The 22,222-nt window shown below is 49.0% G+C and overlaps 1 protein-coding gene across 2 annotated transcripts; it reads left to right on the top strand.

Moving 5' to 3' along the window:
• Nucleotides 1–9,867: 9,867 nt before the first annotated feature.
• On the top strand, nucleotides 9,868–21,913 carry GIPC1 (GIPC PDZ domain containing family member 1). Of its 2 annotated transcripts, none has more exons than XM_069971520.1 (7): nucleotides 9,868–9,986; nucleotides 16,166–16,487; nucleotides 16,710–16,895; nucleotides 17,663–17,843; nucleotides 19,030–19,136; nucleotides 19,681–19,762; nucleotides 20,930–21,913. In XM_069971520.1, the coding sequence occupies exons 2-7, from the start codon at nucleotides 16,203–16,205 to the stop codon at nucleotides 21,079–21,081; spliced, it is 993 nt and encodes a 330-aa protein (XP_069827621.1). In that variant the 5' UTR covers nucleotides 9,868–9,986; nucleotides 16,166–16,202; the 3' UTR covers nucleotides 21,082–21,913. The 2 variants fall into 2 exon arrangements, with proteins under 2 accessions (XP_069827621.1, XP_069827542.1); XM_069971441.1 differs by having other exon boundaries at nucleotides 19,030–19,145.
• The last annotated feature ends 309 nt before the right edge of the window (nucleotides 21,914–22,222 follow it).

The raw sequence follows: 22,222 nt of genomic DNA, 5'->3' as shown, positions 1-22,222 counted from the left end.
CAGAGCGATTATCAGGCAAATTTTCATGTTCATAAATCATCGTTCCTAGTTCGCAAAAAAATTTGCCGATCGTTCCGTGTAAACAGTCCTCGCGCAATAGTCCGGCCCCCCGCTCATCCGCAGCCCCCTGCGCCGGCTCGATTGCCGCCGCCGCTCCCATCGCCCCCCCCCCTGCGGGCGCGCGATCGCAAAACGATTTTTCCGTACGATATATCATACCGTCTAAACGCTGATCGTTATAAAAAAAAATCGTTACTTCGAAATCGTTAATCGTGCGTTCGGGCCAATAATCGCCTTGTGTAAACTTAGCATTAGGGTACATTTACACAGAAAGATTATCTGCCAAAGATTTGAAGCCAAAGCCAGAAACAGACTATAAACAGAGATCAGGTAATAAAGGAAAACCTGAGATTTTTCCTCTTTTCAAATCCATTCCTGGTTTTGGCTTCAAATCTTTGGCAGATAATCTTTCTGTGTTAATGGACCCTTAGTGTCTTTACACAGAGAGATTTATCTGAAAATTTTTTGAAGCCAAAGCCAGGTACAGACAATATACAGAAAACAGATCATAAACGAAAGACTGAGATTTCTCTTTTGAAATCCATTCCTGGCTTTGGATTCAGAAATCTGTCAGATAAATCTGAGATTAATGGTGCGTTTACACAGACAGATTTATCTGACAGATCTTTGAAGCCCAAACCAGGAACAGACTATAAACAGGGAACAGGTCATAAAGGAAAGACTGGGATCTATCCTCTTTTCAAATCCATTCCTGGCTTTGGCTTCCAAAATCTGTCAGATAAATCTGTCTGTGTAAACGCAGCATAAGGGTACAAACACACACACACCGTATGTGCAGCAGATTTGATGCTGTGTTCAGTTATATAGATCTAATCTGCTGCGTATCGCAGTAGTAAATATGCAGCGTATATGGTGTGTGTGTGTTTGTACAGGGCCGGCCTTAGGGTAAATGGCGCCCTGTGCGAAACCTTTCTTTCGGCGCCCCCCCCCCCCCCGACACCTTTAAAGTAACATAAAGCTTCCTGCCCTCCAGACAACACCCATCACCCGACCCCCCTGCCATGCACACAACTACCCACGCCAAACACACAACTACCTTACCCCTCAGCCATACACACAACTACTCTGCCCCCCAGCCATAAATGCAACTACCCCTCCGCCATTCACACATCTACCCCCTCCAGCCATATACACAATCACCACCCCCAGCCCCCAAACAACTACCACCCTCAGCTCCCCAAACTACCACCCCAGCCCCCACACAGCTACCCACAAATACACACAGACACACACAGTACATGCAGACACACACATAAGCCTCCACGCCAAGGGTCTATTCATACAAGGGCAGGTACACTAAGGATTTTCTGCAGGTTTGAGTGCAGAAAATCTGCAGTCTATCAGCAAAGTGGAAATGAAACTAAAGGGAAACAATCAGCCCAATTGGGCTGATATGGTTCCCAAGAGCGCTGTATAAAGCTCCTGCAGCAGCCGCGGCACGTACCAGCCGCGGCTGCTGCAAAAGCTTTATACCAGAGAAAAACACGTTTTATTCTCTTGGTGCGTGACAGGCAGAGGCAGGGGGGTAGTCATCTGGGTGGCTCACCGTCTGTGTCTAGTCACCACTCTCTGCCTGTCAGCACGCTCGGAGGGATGATTGACAGGAAGAGAGGTACGTTACTGGCCTCTCCAGCCTCCGCCCAGATGACTACCTTCCCGCTTCTGCCTGTTGTGCGCCTGGGGAATAGAACTCATTTTTCTCCAGTATAAATATATTGCAGCAACTGCGGCCGGTATGTCCTGCGGCTGCTGCAGGAGCTTCATACAGCGCTCCTGGGAACCATATCAGCTCAATTGGGCTGATTGGTTCCCTTTAAATGTCTTTTTCTATGTACACACAGACACATGACAGAGAAATGTACACACACACACACAGACACATGACAGAGAAATGTACACACACACACACAGACACATGACAGAGAAATGTACACACACACACACACACACACATGACAGAGCTATGTACACACACACAGACACATGAGAGCTATGTACACACACACAGACACATGACAGAGCTATGTACACACACAGACACACACACATGACAGAGCTATGTACACACACACATGACAGAGCTATGTACACACACACATACACGCCAGAGCTATGTACACACACACATGACAGAGCTATGTACACACACACATGACAGAGCTATGTACACACACACGACAGAGCTATGTACACACACACATACACGCCAGAGCTATGTACACACACACACACACACATGACAGAGCTATGTACACACACACACACATATGACAGAGCTATGTACACACACACACACATACACACCAGAGCTATGTACACACACACATACACACCAGAGCTATGTACACACACACACACATGACAGAGCTATGTACACACACACACACACATGACAGAGCTATGTATACACACACACACACACGCCGGAGCTATGTACACACACACACACGCCAGAGCTATGTACACACACACGACAGAGCTATGTACACACACACACACATGACAGAGCTATGTACACACACACACACATGACAGAGCTATGTATACACACACACACACGCCAGAGCTATGTACACACACACGACAGAGCTATGTATACACACACATACACGCCAGAGCTATGTACACACACACACACACACACACATGACAGAGCTATGTATACACACACACACACACGCCAGAGCTATGTACACACACACACCAGAGCTATGTACACACACACGCCAGAGCTATGTACACACACACATGACAGAGCTATGTACACACACACACATGACAGAGCTATGTACACACACACACACATGACAGAGCTATGTACACACACACATACACACCAGAGCTATGTACACACACACACATGACAGAGCTATGTACACACACACATACACGCCAGAGCTATGTACACACACACACACATGACAGAGCTATGTACACACACACATACACGCCAGAGCTATGTACACACACACACACATGACAGAGCTATGTACATACACACATGACAGAGCTATGTATACACACACACAGACACGCCGGAGCTATGTACACACACACACACACACACACGCCAGAGCTATGTACACACACAGACACATGACAGAGCTATGTACACACACACACACGCCAGAGCTATGTACACACACACGACAGAGCTATGTATACACACACATACACGCCAGAGCTATGTACACACACACACACACACATGACAGAGCTATGTATACACACACACACACACACGCCAGAGCTATGTACACACACACACACACACACGCCAGAGCTATGTACACACACACGCCAGAGCTATGTACACACACACGCCAGAGCTATGTACACACACACATGACAGAGCTATGTATACACACACACACACGCCAGAGCTATGTACACACACACACACACACATGACAGAGCTATGTACACACACACATGACAGAGCTATGTATACACACACACAGACACGACAGAGCTATGTATACACACACACACATGACAGAGCTATGTACACACACACATGACAGAGCTATATACACACACAGAGACACACACGACAGAGCTATGTATACACACACACAGACACGCCGGAGCTATGTACACACACACACATGACAGAGCTATATACACACAGACACACATGACAGAGCTATGTACACACACACACACACGACAGAGCTATGTACACACACACACACATGACAGAGCTATGTACACACACACACACACACAGACATGACAGAACTATGTACACACACACACACGCCAGAGCTATGTACACACACACGACAGAGCTATGTATACACACACACACACGCCAGAGCTATGTACACACACACGCCAGAGCTATGTACACACACACGCCAGAGCTATGTACACACACACGCCAGAGCTATGTACACACACACATGACAGAGCTATGTACACACACACACACACATGATAGAGCTATGTACACACACACACACACATGATAGAGCTATGTACACACACACACACACATGACAGAGCTATGTATACACACACACAGACACGACAGAGCTATGTATACACACACACATGACAGAGCTATGTACACACACACATGACAGAGCTATATACACACACAGAGACACACACGACAGAGCTATGTATACACACACACACAGACACGCCGGAGCTATGTACACACACACACATGACAGAGCTATATACACACAGACACACACGACAGAGCTATGTACACACACACACACACAGACACATGACAGAACTATGTACACACACACACACGCCAGAGCTATGTACACACACACACAGACACATGACAGAGCTATATACACACAGACACACACGACAGAGCAATGTACACACACACACACACACACACATGACAGAACTATGTACACACACACGCCAGAGCTATGTACACACACACACATGACAGAGCTATGTACACACACACACACAGACACATGACAGAGCTATGTACACACACAGACACACACAGACACATGACAGAGCTATGTACACACACACACATGACAGAGCTATGTACACACACACACACACACACACACACATGACAGAACTATGTACACACACACACACACGCCAGAGCTATGTACACACACACACATGACAGAGCTATGTACACACACACACAGACACATGACAGAGCTATGTACACACACAGACACACACAGACACATGACAGAGCTATGTACACACACACACATGACAGAGCTATGTACACACACACACACACACATGACAGAGCTATGTACACACACACATGACAGAGCTATGTACACACACACACACACATGACAGAGCTATGTACACACACACACAGATACATGACAGAGCTATGTACACACACACACACACACACACACACACACACACACGCCAGTGCACTTATCTCCATCTTCCTCTCATGACTTTGCAGCCTGCAGGCCTTCCCCATTACCTTCTGCACCGACTGCAGAGCTGTATAAAGGAGGGGGCAGACATCACTGCAGGGGGAGGGGGACCAGGACAGAGAAGAGGGGGCCACAGCTCTTCACTGGATCTTCTGTGGTATGTCCAGCCTGGGAGCTGCTGAGAGGGAGGGGGGGCATCCACGGAGAGTGCAGGAGGGGGAGGGGGGATGGAGCCGGTCTCTTCCCTATGTCTGGCAGCTGCTGGAGCCTTCTCAATCCAGCAGGGGCCCTCAGCAAGCCCACCAGGCATAAAAGAGGGCGGGCGGCCAGCTGGAAGGGCGCTCCAGCACACAGGCAGCACATCTAACGTCCATAGATGTGCAGTGCAGCTCTCTATCTGCCAGAGCGCCCCCTAGCTGGCCGGGAGTGAGGCGCCCTGTGCAAGTGCACAGGTCGCACACCCCAAAGGCCGGCCCTGTGTTTGTACCCTTACGCTGCGAGTCGGTAGGTGTGAAGGCACCCTCAGAAAGTTGTGGAGAGAAGCCCTCAGCTGGGCAGTTCTCTCTAGTGATCATTTGGTCAATATCCAGATCAGCTGAATGTTCTAATACACAGGTGTCACACTCAGGCCCTCCACCTAAAGCAGGGATGGGGAACCTTTAGCCCTCCAGCTGTTGCACAACTACAATTCCCATCATGCCTGGACAGCTAAAGCTTTGGGTGTCCAGGAATGATGGGAAGTGCAGTTTTCCAACAGCTGAGGGCCTGAAGTATGACACCCCTGTTATCAGTCTGCATAGGCTCCTTGTTCTCCAGATTGGCTTGTTCCATGGGGAGGTGACGTGTGGCCGATTCACCTGTGGTGTTCTTGGAGCTCTTCCAGCACGTTCCCCACCATGGGCAGGAAGCATTGTCATGTTACCGTATGTGCACCCCATGGAGATGGAAGCGTCCATGTATCCTGTCACATGGAATCTAATGAAGGGTCAGTCCACCCCCCAACACAAGCCTCACACCCAGCAGGATGGCTCCAGAGAGCACTCTCCGGCATTTCCGGCCCTCTGTATGTATTCAGGCAGGATACTGACTTACCACCATGTTGTCCTCTGCGATACACTTCATGGCGATGACTCTAGTGACTAGTCTTGGAACCCTAGTATATACAGTGTTCGTGAACGATCTTAGGACGGGCTTATGTTATTTTTCCCTTTTGGTTCTGAAATATATTGGAATACCCGAACCAGTAATGGGCAAAGGGGTGGCCTATCAGTTAGGCTATGGCCACCATCTTCAAAGTTGCCAACTTGGATCAAGGGCAAGTTTTTTTTTAAATGCGAGGGTGGTCATGCAGCATATCTGAAAACTATCTTAAACACTGTCCTCCATAGACATATACAGGCTCAGTGGTGGACATTGGGGGCAGGGCATAGTCATGTTCCTTCATGTCAGCCATCTTATAGACAGAATCACCACGGAGCAGGGCAGCCCAGCCTCTGGGGGAGCGGAGTCTATGAGTATGAATTGACCTGTAAATTATTTGATCCGAGAGGGAGGCGTGCGAGCCCTCCCATAGACACACAGTTTGACACTGGGTCAGGCTGTATTCTGCAGAATTTGCTCAGTGTGAACAGGCCCTAAATGGCACACAACATTTATTATAGAACAATCAGCTGAACACGTTATTATATAACCCAAGCTGATAAATGCCTGGTCATACATACCGTAAGACAGTGACGCTTCTCCTTGACATGTTCCAGATTTGTCATCACACTCTTAAAACAATAATCATACGTTTCCTAATTCAGTCTAAGGAGAATACAGGTGGGGTGGAGTAGTAGGTCACGTCCTGGATGTATGACCTGGATTTCACAGCTATGTGCTGACTACGCAATATGTGGCTCCACTCCATGGCCTTTGGGATCTAATGGACGCCAGCTATTAAGATCAAGAAGCTGTTTTTAGAAGACGACGGGCAACTCCATGGTAGCTACAATAAAGCATAAAGAGAAGAAATCACTTAAAGGGGCACTCCGTCAGTGGTTCAAAACAACTGATGTCAGAAAGTTATATAGATTTGTAACTTTTATTTAAAAATCTCCAGTCTTACATTGTGTATTCTTTCCAGTCTCTGCTGCCACCTTTGTCCATGTATGGTCAGCTCACCTGTCACACAGCACCAAAACATCTGTAACCACACAGTGACCTTAATACAGGGATGGGGAACCTTTGGCCCTCCAGCTGTTGCAAAACTACAATTCCCATCATGCCTGGACAGTCAAAGCTAAAGCTTCCGCTGTCCAGGCATGATGGGAATTGTATTTTTGCAACAGCTGGAGGGCCGAAGGTTCCCCATCCCTGCCTTAAAGGGGTAGTGCGGCGCTAAGAAATTATTCACAAAATAACACACATTACAAAGTTATACAACTTTGTAATGTATGTTATGTCTGTGAATCCCCTCCTTCCCCGTGTCCCACCACCCCCGCACGTGGACCCGGAAGTGTGGTGCATTATACATACCTGATCCGTGTCGCGCTCGTCCGCCATCTTGTGCCAATGATGTCATCTTCGGACGGACAGCTGAATCGCTCCGACCGTCCCTAGTGCCGGCCGCCCTCTGCAGCGTCATTAGATGCTCAGCCTCCATTGGCTGAGCACAGTTATGCTCAGCCAATTGCGGCTGAGCATCTGATGACGCTGCAGAGGGCGGCTGGCACTAGGGACAGTCGGAGCGATTCGGCTGTCCGTCCGAAGATGATATCATTGGCACAAAGATGGCGGACGGACGTGACACGGATCAGGTATGTATAATGTATAATTATGCATGTATAATGCACCACACTTCCGGGTCCACGTGCGGGGGTGGTGGGACACGGGGAAGGAGGCGATTCACAGACATAACATAGATTACAAAGTTGTATAACTTTGTAATGTATGTTATTTTGTGAATAATTTCTTAGCGCCGCACTACCCCTTTAATATCATGGTGAAAAAAATCCATTCTAATGGTACAAACCCACTTGCCGGATCTGCAGCGAGTCCCCTCGCTGCGTTTTTGTAACGAGACTCGCTGCAGACCCCGGCTCTATACTTTCAAGAGCAGAGAAACTCGCAGCAGGGATGTACATCCCTGCTGCGATTTCGTCTGCAGCCCGCCCCATTAACCCCCCAGCTGCCGGAGATTATACATTACCGGGTCCCCGCTCCTCCTTGCTTCGGGGCAGGAGCAGGGACCCGGTAATGTATAGCCTGGCCGCCCGCCTGCTGCCCCGATCACATCCTCAGCAGCACTGATCGCCCCCCGCCGCACGATATCCCCCACAGCCCCCGGCCGCACGATATCCCCCGCAGCCCCCGGCCGCACGATCCCCCGCAGCCCCGGCTGCACGATCGGAGCTGCAGGGGAGGGGAGCGATCAGTGCTGCGGGGAGGGGGAGGGGGTTGTATAACGTGCGGCCGGGGGCTGCGGGGATCGTGCGGCCGGGGCTGGGGGATATCGTGCGGCGGGGGGGCGATCAGTGCTGCTGAGGATGTGAAGCAAGCAGGAGCGGGGACCTGGTAATGTATAATCTCCCGCGGCTGGGGGGTTAATGGGACGGGCTGCAGACAAAATCGCAGAGTTTCTTTGCTATTAAAAGTATAGAGCCGGGATCTGCAGCGAGTGTTGCTGGAAAAAAGCAGCTAGGGGACTCGCTGCAGATCTGGCAAGTGGGTTTGTACCCTAAATCAGGGAAGAAAGTGGCCATGTTTTTGTAGCACTGGATAACCACTTTAAGAGCAATTCCAGTCAGATATGAACACTTCTCAATCCGCCCCCATAGGGTGCAGTATTATCTATATATGACTAATAGTCATTTAGGTTATGCTCATACCAAGCACCATCATCAAAGACGGTCGCAATAGACCACCATTGGCCTGTTGGAGAGATCAGGGTCCTTCGGCCAGTGCTCTAGACTGGTGCCACGCATGGGAACCGCGTGTCAGTTCAAAAAAAAGGACTGCGCCACCGCCAGTCTGTTAATGTAAAAAACACAAGGTGGTACATTCGCTTTAAAGGGGTTATCCCGCGCTACAAAAACATGGCCACTTTTGTCTCCAAATTGGGTGGGGTTTCAAACTCAGTTCCATTGAAGTAAATGGAGCTTAATTGCAAAACCCACCTGACCTGGAGACAAGAGAGGGGGGAAAGTGGCCATGTTTTTGTAGCGCTGGATAACCCCTTAACCCCCTAAAGTAAAGGGGTCATCCAGAACTAGAAAATACATAGCTGCTGTCTTCAACAAACAGCGCCACTCCTGTTGTATACTCCTACAGTATGCCAGCTCAGTTCCATTGAAGTAAATGCAGGCACATAACCTGAAGACAGGCGTGGCGCTGTTTTTAATTTTTACCCTTTTTTCTAATCTTTAAGCCATAAAACCAATGGATGACTGTGCTAAATGGTGGGTGGTGGTCGCACGACATAGGATCACACAGTGCAGCACGGCGACTAGTGATAGTAGTCATGCACAAGTCCATGTGTTATAATATATCTGTTACTGTATGTATAAAAATATTATTATTATTATTATAGCAAAATGAAGTCCCACGATCCCAAATGAAACTATTTTCACCACATAAGTGAGGAATATTTATTGACAGAGGTTGTCATTAGCTTCACACAGAAGCCATGTCTGCTGTATGCAACAAGATGGCGGCAACAGCCGCCCAGTCTCCATCTCCTTCATAATCACCATGGTAACCGATAAACCAGCACGGTCTAAATCTAACCAATGTCTCCCAAACAAGCTTTATTAACATCCGCTTGTACCGAACAAAACGTCTCAGGCCACCACGCCCACCTCGGGTTTTGATTGGCCGTCGCTAAACACAGTTTCCTCCGTGGCCACGCCCACTCTGACTAATGTGGGGAGAGTCACCGAAACCGGAAGCGGTACCGGGAAGCGACAGAGACGGACGGAAGGACCGGGATACCGACCGGTGACAGGAGGAAGGGGAGCGAGAGAGGTCAGTGTGGGAGGGGGTTACACTGGTGTGCTGGGTTATAGACATCCATTCATTGGGCTTGTTTACATTGTGCGTTAGATATATTATGTATTGTGTTTACACTCTATTTTCTGCACATCTGCCCTTCAGGGTTCCAGGAGAGCTGGGTGACGTGATAGTGGGGGTGTCACTCAGCCTCCCAGGTATATACCTCTGCCTCTGTATACAGCCATCTGACCCAGCTATATACCCTGTCCCTGCCTCTGTATACAGCCATCTGACCCAGCTATATACTCTGTCCCTGCCTCTGTATACAGCCATCTGACCCAGGTATATACCCTGTCCCTGCCTCTGTATACAGCCATCTGACCCAGGTATATACCCTGCCTCTGTATACAGCCATCTGACCCAGCTATATACCCCTGTCCCTGCCTCTGTATACAGCCATCTGACCCAGGTATATACCCCTGTCCCTGCCTCTGTATACAGCCATCTGACCCAGCTATATACCCTGTCCCTGCCTCTGTATACAGCCATCTGACCCAGGTATATACCCTGTCCCTGCCTCTGTATACAGCCATCTGACCCAGGTATATACCCTGTCCCTGCCTCTGTATACAGCCATCTGACCCAGCTATATACCCCGTCCCTGCCTCTGTATACAGCCATCTGACCCAGCTATATACCCTGTCCCTGCCTCTGTATACAGCCATCTGACCCAGGTATATACCCTGTCCCTGCCTCTGTATACAGCCATCTGACCCAGGTATATACCCCTGTCCCTGCCTCTGTATACAGCCATCTGACCCAGGTATATACCCTGTCCCTGCCTCTGTATACAGCCATCTGACCCAGGTATATACCCTGTCCCTGCCTCTGTATACAGCCATCTGACCCAGGTATATACCCTGCCTCTGTATACAGCCATCTGACCCAGCTATATACCCCTGTCCCTGCCTCTGTATACAGCCATCTGACCCAGGTATATACCCTGCCTCTGTATACAGCCATCTGACCCAGCTATATACCCCTGTCCCTGCCTCTGTATACAGCCATCTGACCCAGCTATATACCCTGTCCCTGCCTCTGTATACAGCCATCTGACCCAGCTATATACCCCTGTCCCTGCCTCTGTATACAGCCATCTGACCCAGCTATATACCCCTGCCCCTGCCTCTGTATACAGCCGTCTGACCCAGGTATATACCCTGTCCCTGCCTCTGTATACAGCCATCTGACCCAGGTATATACCCCTGCCTCTGTATACAGCCATCTGACCCAGCTATATACCCCTGTCCCTGCCTCTGTATACAGCCATCTGACCCAGGTATATACCCCTGTCCCTGCCTCTGTATACAGCCATCTGACCCAGCTATATACCCTGTCCCTGCCTCTGTATACAGCCATCTGACCCAGGTATATACCCCTGTCCCTGCCTCTGTATACAGCCATCTGACCCAGCTATATACCCTGTCCCTGCCTCTGTATACAGCCATCTGACCCAGCTATATACCCCTGTCCCTGCCTCTGTATACAGCCATCTGACCCAGCTATATACCCTGTCCCTGCCTCTCTATACAGCCATCTGACCCAGGTATATACCCTGTCTCTGTATACAGCCATCTGACCCAGGTATATACCCTGTCCCTGCCTCTGCATACAGCCATCTGACCCAGGTATATACCCTGTCCTTGCCTCTGTATACAGCCATCTGACCCAGGTATATACCCCTGTCCCTGCCTCTGCATACAGCCATCTGACCCAGCTATATACCCCTGTCCCTGCCTCTGTATACAGCTATATACCCCTGTCCCTGCCTCTGTATACAGCCATCTGACCCAGCTATATACCCCTGTCCCTGCCTCTGTATACAGCCATCTGACCCAGCTATATACCCCTGTCCCTGCCTCTGTATACAGCCATCTGACCCAGCTATATACCCCTGTCCCTGCCTCTGTATACAGCCATCTGACCCAGCTATATACCCCTGTCCCTGCCTCTGTATACAGCCATCTGACCCAGCTATATACCCCTGTCCCTGCCTCTGTATACAGCCATCTGACCCAGCTATATACCCTGTCCCTGCCTCTGTATACAGCCATCTGACCCAGGTATATACTCTGTCCCTGCCTCTGTATCTGTATACAGCCATCTGACCCAGTATAGGACTGTATCTCAGCCTCTCAGGTATATACCCTTACTCTTTATACATTGGGGCCTCTCAGGGCTCTGGGAGAGCAGAGTGACACGCAGCTTTACTAAGGCGTTGTTCACACTATGAGTTTTTCCGTCACCCCCCCTATGAATCTGTGTCCCCCCGGGCTTTGTGTTACATTGTAATTCCAGCTGTACGGCGGCAGAGCTGTATGTAGTTAGCAGGGTTAGGCGCTGTTCACACCTCTGCTGCAGATTTCATCACATCTGATGTAAAATATACAGCGCTATTCTTATCATCCACCCTGGGAGAACCTGATGGACCTCATTTAATAGCTTCTGTAGTGTTATAGCACCAACATATACTGCAGTGCAGTACAGAGGTTGTCGATGAGCACATCAGGCCTCACATTCTGAGTGTCAGTGTGATGGGAAAGTGAGAGGAGAGCAGACAGTGTGTGTGTGTATGTGTGTATATATATATATATATGTATGTATGTATAATTTTTTTTTTTTTTAAGGGAACCTGTCAGCTATATAATCTATCACCGCCATGTTATAGAGCAGGAAGAGCTGAGCAGATTGATATATAACTATGTGGAAAAAGATTCAGTATAACTTGTAACTTATTAAATAAAATCTCTGATGTTTCCAGCTTTAGGAGTCCAGTGGGTGGTGTCACTCAGTGGTAGGACCGCCCACTCGACTCCTAATTGTAAAAAGGTCAGAATTTTAAATTAGTGACTGACAAGTTATACTGAATCTTTATCAGTAAAGATATATATCCATAAGCTCTCCTCCTGCTCTATAACATGGTGCTGGTAGATGAGAGGAAATTTTCATGGTGACAGGTTACCTGGAGACAGGAGACAACAGTAGGGGGAAAAGTGGCCATGTTTTTGTAGCACTGGATAACCCCTTTAACAATGCCGATGGTGAGCCCCTGAGCTGCCCATAGGGGGGGGGTGTTGGGTATCTGGTGTGTGATGGATCCAGAGCTGTGTTGCTGTGACTTTTATACAGGTCAGTAGTCTCATAGGGTAGCAGCTAGTGTGGTATATAATATATCTATCTCCCTATCTTCTATGTGTCTGTCTATCTACTTCCTACATATCCTGAAGGTAGCAAAGTATAGCGTTCAGCTGTCTCCGCGCCTCTCAGAGTGTGTGCACAACCCTCTGCTCCTTTCTCAAGGGAAACTCAGCTCCCCGTTGCCCAGATGAGAGGTGGGCCCATGGGTCAGACTCCCCGCGCTATCAGATATAGTAATGTACTATTTATGGAGTTCCACAATGTTCTCTAAAGAAGTATTCCATTATCGTAATCTTTTTTTTTTTTTTTTGCTGAGGGCATGGTAAAACATAAGTGATACTCAACTACCCTGGATACCCCCCAGCTCCTGTTCCAGCACTTTCCTGCCCCTGGCTCACCATCACTTGTTCCCTGTGTAAAGCCACAGCCAGTGATTGGCTGATCAGGCAGGTCCTGCAGAGACCATTCATCTTAGAAGCAGGAAAAAGTGGTGGCGACTGGGACTGGAAGGATCAGGAACACTTTCTGCAGGGGACCAGGGTAGGTGAGTATCACTTTTTTGTATCAGCATAACATTAAAAAAGGTATTTTACCAGAATACCTGATATATGGGCCCTATTAAGGGCGGGTTCACACTACGGAATTCTCGCGGACAATGTCCGCGGAATTCCGTCAGATGTCCGCCCGCACATCTGGGCGCCTTTCCGCCGGCCCCATAGACACCGTTCTATGGGCCGGCGTATTCCGCTATACGCTGAAAGAAGTGTCATATCACTTCTTTTAGCGGATCGCGGAATACGCCGGCCCATAGAATGGTGTCTATGGAGCCGGCGGAAAAGCGCGTGCCCGTGCGGGCGGACAGCTGACGGAATTCCGTGGACATTGTCCCCGAGAATTCCGTAGTGTGAACCCGCCCTTACACAGAGTGATAATCGGGCTGATTCGGATGATTATCGCTCCCTGTACTAGAGACAACGGTCAGCTGATGACAACAATCATAGGTTGATTGTTGATTTAGGTTTGGACCTAAAACCGACGGGCATCGACCGTGCATCGCTACGCGCAATAGCGATGCCCGGACAACGGCTAACGATTGGCCAAACACCTGACACCTTACCTCTCCCCGCTCCCGGTCTTCTCTCCTGTGCTCCGCAGTTTCCCGATCCCGACGGCTGCAGCGTCTGAGTGTCCTGCAGCCCGGCCCCGCATCCTACAGCCCCCTGCGCCGGCTCGATTGTCCCCCCCCCCCCCTCGCTGGCCGATCAGCACCCCTGCCGTCCTGATCGCCACCCCCGCCGCCCCGATCGCCCCCCGCGGCCACGAGAATACCGTACCTGCTCGGCGTAGCGGGTGTACGAAATTCCTTGCTCCCCTCTTCAGTGCATTGATTGGCTGAAGAGGGGAGCCGGGAATTTCAAACAGCTCCTCTTCAGCCAATCAGTGCTGCCATGCATTGATTGGCTAAAGAGTGGAGCTGGGAATTTCAATCAATGCACGGCAGCACTGATTGGCTGAAGAGAAGCTGTTTGAAATTCCCGGCTCTCCTCTTTAGCCAATCAATGCACTGAAGAGGGGAGCCAGGAATTTCAAACACCCGCTACGCCGAGCAGGTAAGGTATGCTCGTGGCCGGGCCGGCGGGGGTGGCGATCGAGACGCGCAGGGGGCTGTAGGATGCGGGGGCCGGGCTGCGGGCGGACTTTCGCGACGACCATTTACACAAAGCGATCAGCGAAATTTTAGCGAACGACCAACAATGATTTGAGAACTTGTTCAAAGATCAAAAAGAACGATTTTTCGCTCGTCGTTTGATTGTTCGCTGCGTTTACACGTACGATTATTGTTCGAATTCGATCGTTATCGCGCAAATTCGCACGATAATCGTTACGTGTAAACGTAGCATAAGTCTATAAATTAAAGGGATTATCTGGAAGTGGAAGGAGGATAAGTACTATCTATCTCCATCCACCAAACAGTCCTGTATACACTCCGGTCAGACATCTTCCATTTTCCATGTTCTTTCTGCTGACACACGTTGGGCGAGTGTTCCCGCCTGCCATAAATCCATGTGTAATGCTCGGCCTGTAGCCGTCACCTGTCAGCAAGGTTCAGGGATGTATCAGTAATAAGGTGACGCTCAGGATATTACAGCATTACACACACATATAAAGCTTTCCTGTCCTGTCGCTGACTATTCAAGTCTTCTCTCTGGTGATCTGGCCGTCCATCGCTGACTTTAGGAAAAGCTGGGTATCATAGGTGTCTATGAGGAAGACAACTCTCTCCATAGTGCCCCCTCTCGGTACCTACCCTGTAATTCATGTATCAAGGCGGATAGCTACAGATTAGAGATGAGCGAACCTGGAGCATGCTCGAGTCGATCCGAACCCGAACTTTCAGCATTTGATTAGCGGTGGCTGCTGAAGTTGGATAAAGCCCTAAGGCTATGTGGAAAACATGGATATAGTCATTGGCTGTATCCATGTATTCCAGACAACCTTAGAGCTTTATCCAAGTTCAGCAGCCACCGCTAATCAAATGCCAAACGTTCGGGTTCGGATCGACTAAAACCCGAACCCGGTTCGCTCATCTCTACTACAGATAGGTCTCAGTGAAGCTTTCGCAGTCCAGGCATGATGGGAATTTGTACTTTTGGCTGTTAGTTTGGTCTATGGGAGGTCTCCGGGCCTATAATCATCACTATGGGGGAGATTTATCAAACATGGTGTAAAGTGAAACTGGCTCAGTTGCCCCTAGCAACCAATCAGATTCCACCTTTCATTCCTCACAGACGCTTTGGAAAATGAAAGGTGGAATCTGATTGGTTGCTTGGGCAACTGAGCCAGTTTCACTTTACACCATGTTTGATAAATCTCCCCCTATGTGATAACATTTAGCTCAGTTTTGACTCCAAATCCCAAAAATTCCTTATATAAGCTAAAAATATTGGACTCTGCCTCCATCTTTATCACTGGGCGGCCATGACTTGACTTTGTCTTTCTTTCTCCCCTCACAGTCTATTCTTACGGATTGTCCAACACAAAGGCGTCCCAATGCCGCTGGGCCTTGGTCGAAGGAAGAAGGCTTCTCCGCTGATGGAGGAAGACGATGTGGGCGAGCGCACCGCTTTGGGGGTATCCCATGCTGGCGGGGGCTCCGGCAGCTCTATCTTACCGCAGATCCCGGGCCTCCCCCCTCCTGCCCCTGCCCTGCGCCCCCGCCTGGTCTTCCACGCCCAGCTTGCACACGGGAGCCCCACGGGGAGGATCGAGGGGTTCAGTAATGTGAAGGAGCTGTATGCGAAGATAGCGGAGGCGTTCAATATACCCACCAGTGATGTGAGTCCGTACACTACATAGAGTATTACTGGTAGGGGAGATGTGTCATCCTGCCTTATGATATATACAGTAAATACGACGTGTTTATGGTGTACACAGTCATTGTGCGTCCTCCCGTATCCTGACAGGACAGTGACTGTGCGGTGTCACCATGGCTCCTGGATCGGTGTCTCTCCTGCATTATCAGCCGATTCTTACAATATGTCTCCTACTGGGTTTCAGGTAATGTTCTGCACGCTGAACACGCACCGCCTGGACATGGACAAGCTGCTGGGAGGTCAGATCGGCCTGGAGGACTTCATCTTTGCTCACATCCGAGGCCAGAAAAAGGAGCTTGAGGTGTATAAGTCCGAGGAATCTCTGGGCCTTACCATCACAGATAACGGAGCCGGTTACGCCTTCATCAAGGTATAATATTCTACATCTTCCATGGCGGAAAGCTCCTTAGGCCGACTACTGTCCTCCACATACACATGCACGCTCAGTTCAGCTGAACGTGCACATTTTATAAGTGTGAGCCATTGTCAGACTCGGATAGCAGCTGATCCCTTGTGCGACGTGATCCCTCTTTCTCCGACATCTGTCATGGGAGAGTGGGACACCACCATTCACATTAGGTAGTTGTCAGGTGACGAGAGTTTTGGCTGACTTTCGTCTATTCTGTCTGGCCTCCTTGACCCCCCTCGTGTGTCTGGCCTCCTTGACCCCCCTCGTGTGTCTGGCCTCCTTGACCCCCCTCGTGTGTCTGGCCTCCTTGACCCCCCTCGTGTGTCTGGCCTCCTTGACCCCCCCCCTCGTGTGTCTGGCCTCCTTGACCCCCCCCCCCTCGTGTGTCTGGCCTCCTTGACCCCCCCCCCTCGTGTGTCTGGCCTCCTTGACCCCCCCCCCCCTCGTGTGTCTGGCCTCCTTGACCCCCCCCCCTCGTGTGTCTGGCCTCCTTGACCCCCCCCCCTCGTGTGTCTGGCCTCCTTGACCCCCCCCCTCGTGTGTCTGGCCTCCTTGACCCCCCCCCTCGTGTGTCTGGCCTCCTTGACCCCCCCCCTCGTGTGTCTGGCCTCCTTGACCCCCCCCCTCGTGTGTCTGGCCTCCTTGACCCCCCCTCGTGTGTCTGGCCTCCTTGACCCCCCCTCGTGTGTCTGGCCGCCTCTAATCCGTGACTTCTGCTCTATTTCCAGCGTATTAAGGAAGGCAGCATTATACACCGAATGCAGCTCATCAATGTCGGGGACATGATTGAAACCATCAACGGGAAGAATCTGGTGGGCAGCCGCCACTTTGAGGTGGCCCGAACCCTGAAAGAGCTGCCCCGAGGGAGAGCCTTCACTATGAAGCTGTGCGAGCCCAGGAAAGCCTTTGGTAAGTGAATAGCTTCATTCTTTGACAACCAGATGTAACCACAGCGGGGCGTAGTTTTGTCCTCATGTGGCCTAAGGAGCCTTTAAATGAGCATAGGCCACAGGAGCCCATGTAAGCAGGGGATATGCGGCCAACAACAATTTAAAGGTGTTAACCTAAACTTGAAGAAACACAGCTACTTTCTTGCATATACAGCGCCACCCCTGTCCTCAGGTTGTGTGTGGTATTACAATAAACCTCTATTCACTTCAGTGGGACTGAGCTTCAAACCCCCCCACACCCAAACTGAGGACAGGAGTGGTGCTAGAGAACAGCAGCCATGTTTTTTCTAATCCTGAACAATCCAAGGCCACACTAATGATCCAGTTAGTGTCAGAGTGAATCACCCTTATACTCTAGTCACACCGAAAGCTGCTTGCACAATATTGCAGTTTTTACTGCCATATTCGACCTCTGGTGGCTTATCTTCCTAAGGCCAATGGATTGGGCAGCACGTCCGCTCCTTGTGTCCTATCCGCCATTAGGGAGTGTGAGGAGACCACTATACACATGGGCCCTGATCTCCTGTGTGGGCGGCGTTGTTGTCTGTGTCGTGTGGAGTGGCGGCCATATCTCCCAGTATAATGCACCACCGCCTGTAGCAGCTCAGGGAGCGGGTGTGTCTGTTTGCTCAATTCTGGCGCAGGTTTCGGTCAGAATATTACATGCAGCTCAGCTTACAACTATCACAGACACTGCCAAAGCTTTCCATGACTTTCCTTGAATGGTGTATAATGTGAATACGTGACGTACAATAGTAATGGAGCTTGATAAACGGAGAGTCTCTCTGCATGAACATGGCACTGGGGGTATGGGCGTGATGGGCACTACCCATTGGGCAATGCCATGTGATTATATGGTATGGGCACTACTATATGGCAGCCGGAATTATTTGTCACCGCTTGGGAATTGAGGTAGAAAGGGGTAAGAGGGTAAATCGTTGCAGGTCTACTGTTGGACACTGCTGGAGATAGCAACTGCAAAATTGTATACAAGTAGTGTGCCCCTAGTGTCTGCAGTGTGGTATAACAGTCAGTGATATTAGACTGGGTAGCACAGCAGCAGTAAAGGGGCGTATCAAGCACAGATGATGGCTGCTATGTCTGTGGATTCGCTTGAATGTTTCCTCTATGTATTTGTTTTGCAGATATGATCGGCCAGCGCACAGGCTCGTCCGCCAACAGTGCTGGGATCTCATCGGGGAGAGGAACGTTACGTCTCAGAGCCAAGGGGGCACCGACCGTGGAGGAGCTGGTGAGAGAGGTGTGGTCTGTGATCTGGAATATTAGCTGGGTGTCAGTGGAGGGGAGCAGTATACTCTGTGCATGAACATGGACGTTTAAAATGTTTTCAAATTAGCTGGTGTCAGGGATTATATATATATATATATATATATATATATATATATATATATATATATATATATATATATATATATAATATATATATATTTGTAAATTACTTGTATTTAAAAATTTCGTTTTTCAGTACTAATCAGCTACTGTATGTCCTGCAGGAAGTGGTGTATTCTTTCCAGTCTACCAAGGTGCTCTCTGCTGCCACCTCTGTCCAGGGCAGGAGAGGTTTTCTATGGGGATTTGTTACTGATTTTGACAGTTCCTGTCATGGACAGAGGGGGCAGCAGGACATACAGCAGCTGATAAGTACTGGAAAACAAGATTTTTAAATAGAAGTAATTTACAAAAATATATCTGACCCCAGTTTTGCAATGTTTGTTCTGTATAAGCGGGTGATGGGGATCAATCACTGTGATGTATATTGCTTCCCCTGCACCCAGGTTTCTGTCATTGAGGAGAAAGCCATACAGAAGGTGGACGACCTCCTGGAGAGTTATATGGGCATCAGAGACAGCGACCTGGGTAAGTTTATTACATAGTACTGGCGGCTCTGGGCACAGTGAGGGGAATATCCAGCTACAAGATACTATACAATGGACTGGTCCCATCCCAGTAACAGCAGTGTCTGACTAACCAGAGCTACTGCATCTATAACCAAATGCATTAAACACACAAGACAAAGGGAGGTACATGTAAAGAGGCAGGGGAGATGGAAAACGAGGGGTCTGAATCAGGTCTATCCTTCCTGTGTGCAATATAAGTCCCAGGGGGACCGCACTGCGTCAGAGGCATCTAATATGTTATTTATGGCGGCAATAAGATAGTCCGGGGATGTCGTCTTCTTCATTATGGTAACCAACTATAAGGAAGAAGGAGGGGAGGACGGTCTCCAACTATGCGCTATCAGGGTCTTAGATACTAAGAGGGAGATTTATCAAACATGGTGTAAAGTGAAACTGGCTCAGTTGCCCCTAGCAACCAATCAGATTCCATCTTTCATTTTCCAAAGAGTCTGTGAGGAATGAAAGGTGGAATCTGATTGGTTGCTAGGGGCAACTGAGCCAGTTTCACTTTACACCATGTTTGATAAATCTCTCTCTATCTGTCTATAATTATACAGTACATATACACTTTGAGGGAGATTATGCCCACAGCAACCAATCACTGCTCCTCTCTCACTTTACCAGAATTGAAAGCTGAGCTGTGATTGGCTGCTGGGGGCAGATTAAACCTGTCTAAATTTTACACCTTTTGATAACTCTGGGCCTATATTTTTTAAACATCTACATTATAGCTGTTTGTTGTGTATGTAAAAAAAAAAAATATATATATATATATATAATATAATATACTTTATAAATTTCACCAGCCAGACAACTGCTTTTAGAGCAGAGCGGTGGTTGGTAACCTAATCAACAAGCTGCCAACAATGGGAGGGAAAGGGCAGCATATCAGGAGAAGGAGATAATATATTTGGAAGAATATTTAAGCTGACTATATCAGCTGTGATGGGAATACCCCTTTAAGCAGTTGGCGCCACAGGGCAGCTGCGCAGATCGGCTGTATATTATTACTGCCGCACGTTTCCTTTTCCTTCAATTATTTAATTTTGTCTAATCGAATTAGTGACTGTGAAATCGGTGCCAGATATTGTGCACTAACCTGACCTCTCTCTGCCCTCTCCTGCAGCTGGCACCATGGTGGAGCTGGGCATGGATAAACAGAACCCGGACGACTTCTCCCAGGCCTTGGACCGCACGCTAGGGGACTTTGCTTTCCCGGATGAGTTTGTGTTTGATGTCTGGGGTGCAATAGGCGATGCCAAGGCTGGACGCTACTGAATTAACCCTGCACCTCCTCCTTCCCCCATAAAACGGGGGTGATATCTGCTGCTTCCCGTCCACATCTCCATCGTGCAGCCCCAGTAGGATCAGCTTACTGGTGAGGGGGATCTTCTAAGGGCTAAACCACTGCTGTCAGGGTCGTCGCTATAATATGTCACCCGTATACATTCCTGCTATTACATCACCATCCGGAAATGCTTCTCCTCGGAGACTGTCGGGAGGAGCCTGGCACTGATGAATCCCCTGGGTGACTGTTACAAATGGGCATGAACATTAATTCACGTTTTCTAATGCAAACCCATTGCAGGATATACTATGCGAGACCGGAGATGGCGGGGGGGGCGAGGACCATACTGAACACTACAACCTCTACTCTAACTCTCCACTACATTCCCTGGACGGGCACCAGACCCGAACTTGAATCCGTCTTACAGAGTCCGAGAATATCTAGTAAAATAAGATTTAACTAAGCTAATGGGATAGATGGAAGCCCCCCTACCCCCTCCTCTTATAGAGGACATCTCAGCACGGAAATGCATACAGATGACGTTTCCACTCGTACAGGACACGTTTTTTTCTAACAAAGTCTATAACTGCTAAAAGAGTCGTATGTTACAGACCCTCCTTGTTCACAACATGCTGGTTACTAGTGCCACCCAGTGGCTGGGTGGCGGAATTGCAATAATGGTTACAGCGCTTCTTGTTGGATCGGAGGGATCACTGACCTAGATAATTTATGTTGTCAACTCACAACTTTATTTTCTGTGTTCCCTGATATGGCTGTAAGAGAAAGGAAAAAACAGAATTTATTAAAAGATTTTATACATAAGAGTTTTCCCGTCTCTTCTTTGGGGTTATTAGGAGACCTTGTTGACTTGGGGGAGAAGAAGGCGTTAAAGGGTTCGAGAAACACGTCTGCTTTCTTTCAGAAGCAGTGTAATTCATGTCTATGGGTTGGGTCTTGTTCGGGCCTGTTCACGTGATCATGTCCCCTGAAGCTGCAGTGTGGAGAAGAAGCTATGAGGCCACATTGACACAAGGCAGATTCGTCACAGATTCAAGTGCATAATCCACAATGAATTACAATACAAGTGAGTGGTGTTATTTTAATCTCAGTCAGCATGTAATGGAAAAGATC

The sequence above is a fragment of the Dendropsophus ebraccatus genome, chromosome 1 (genome assembly GCF_027789765.1).
Source record: "Dendropsophus ebraccatus isolate aDenEbr1 chromosome 1, aDenEbr1.pat, whole genome shotgun sequence".
In the NCBI taxonomy this organism is placed as follows: domain Eukaryota; kingdom Metazoa; phylum Chordata; class Amphibia; order Anura; family Hylidae; genus Dendropsophus; species Dendropsophus ebraccatus.
This window is presented reverse-complemented; position numbering and strand designations above follow the sequence as displayed.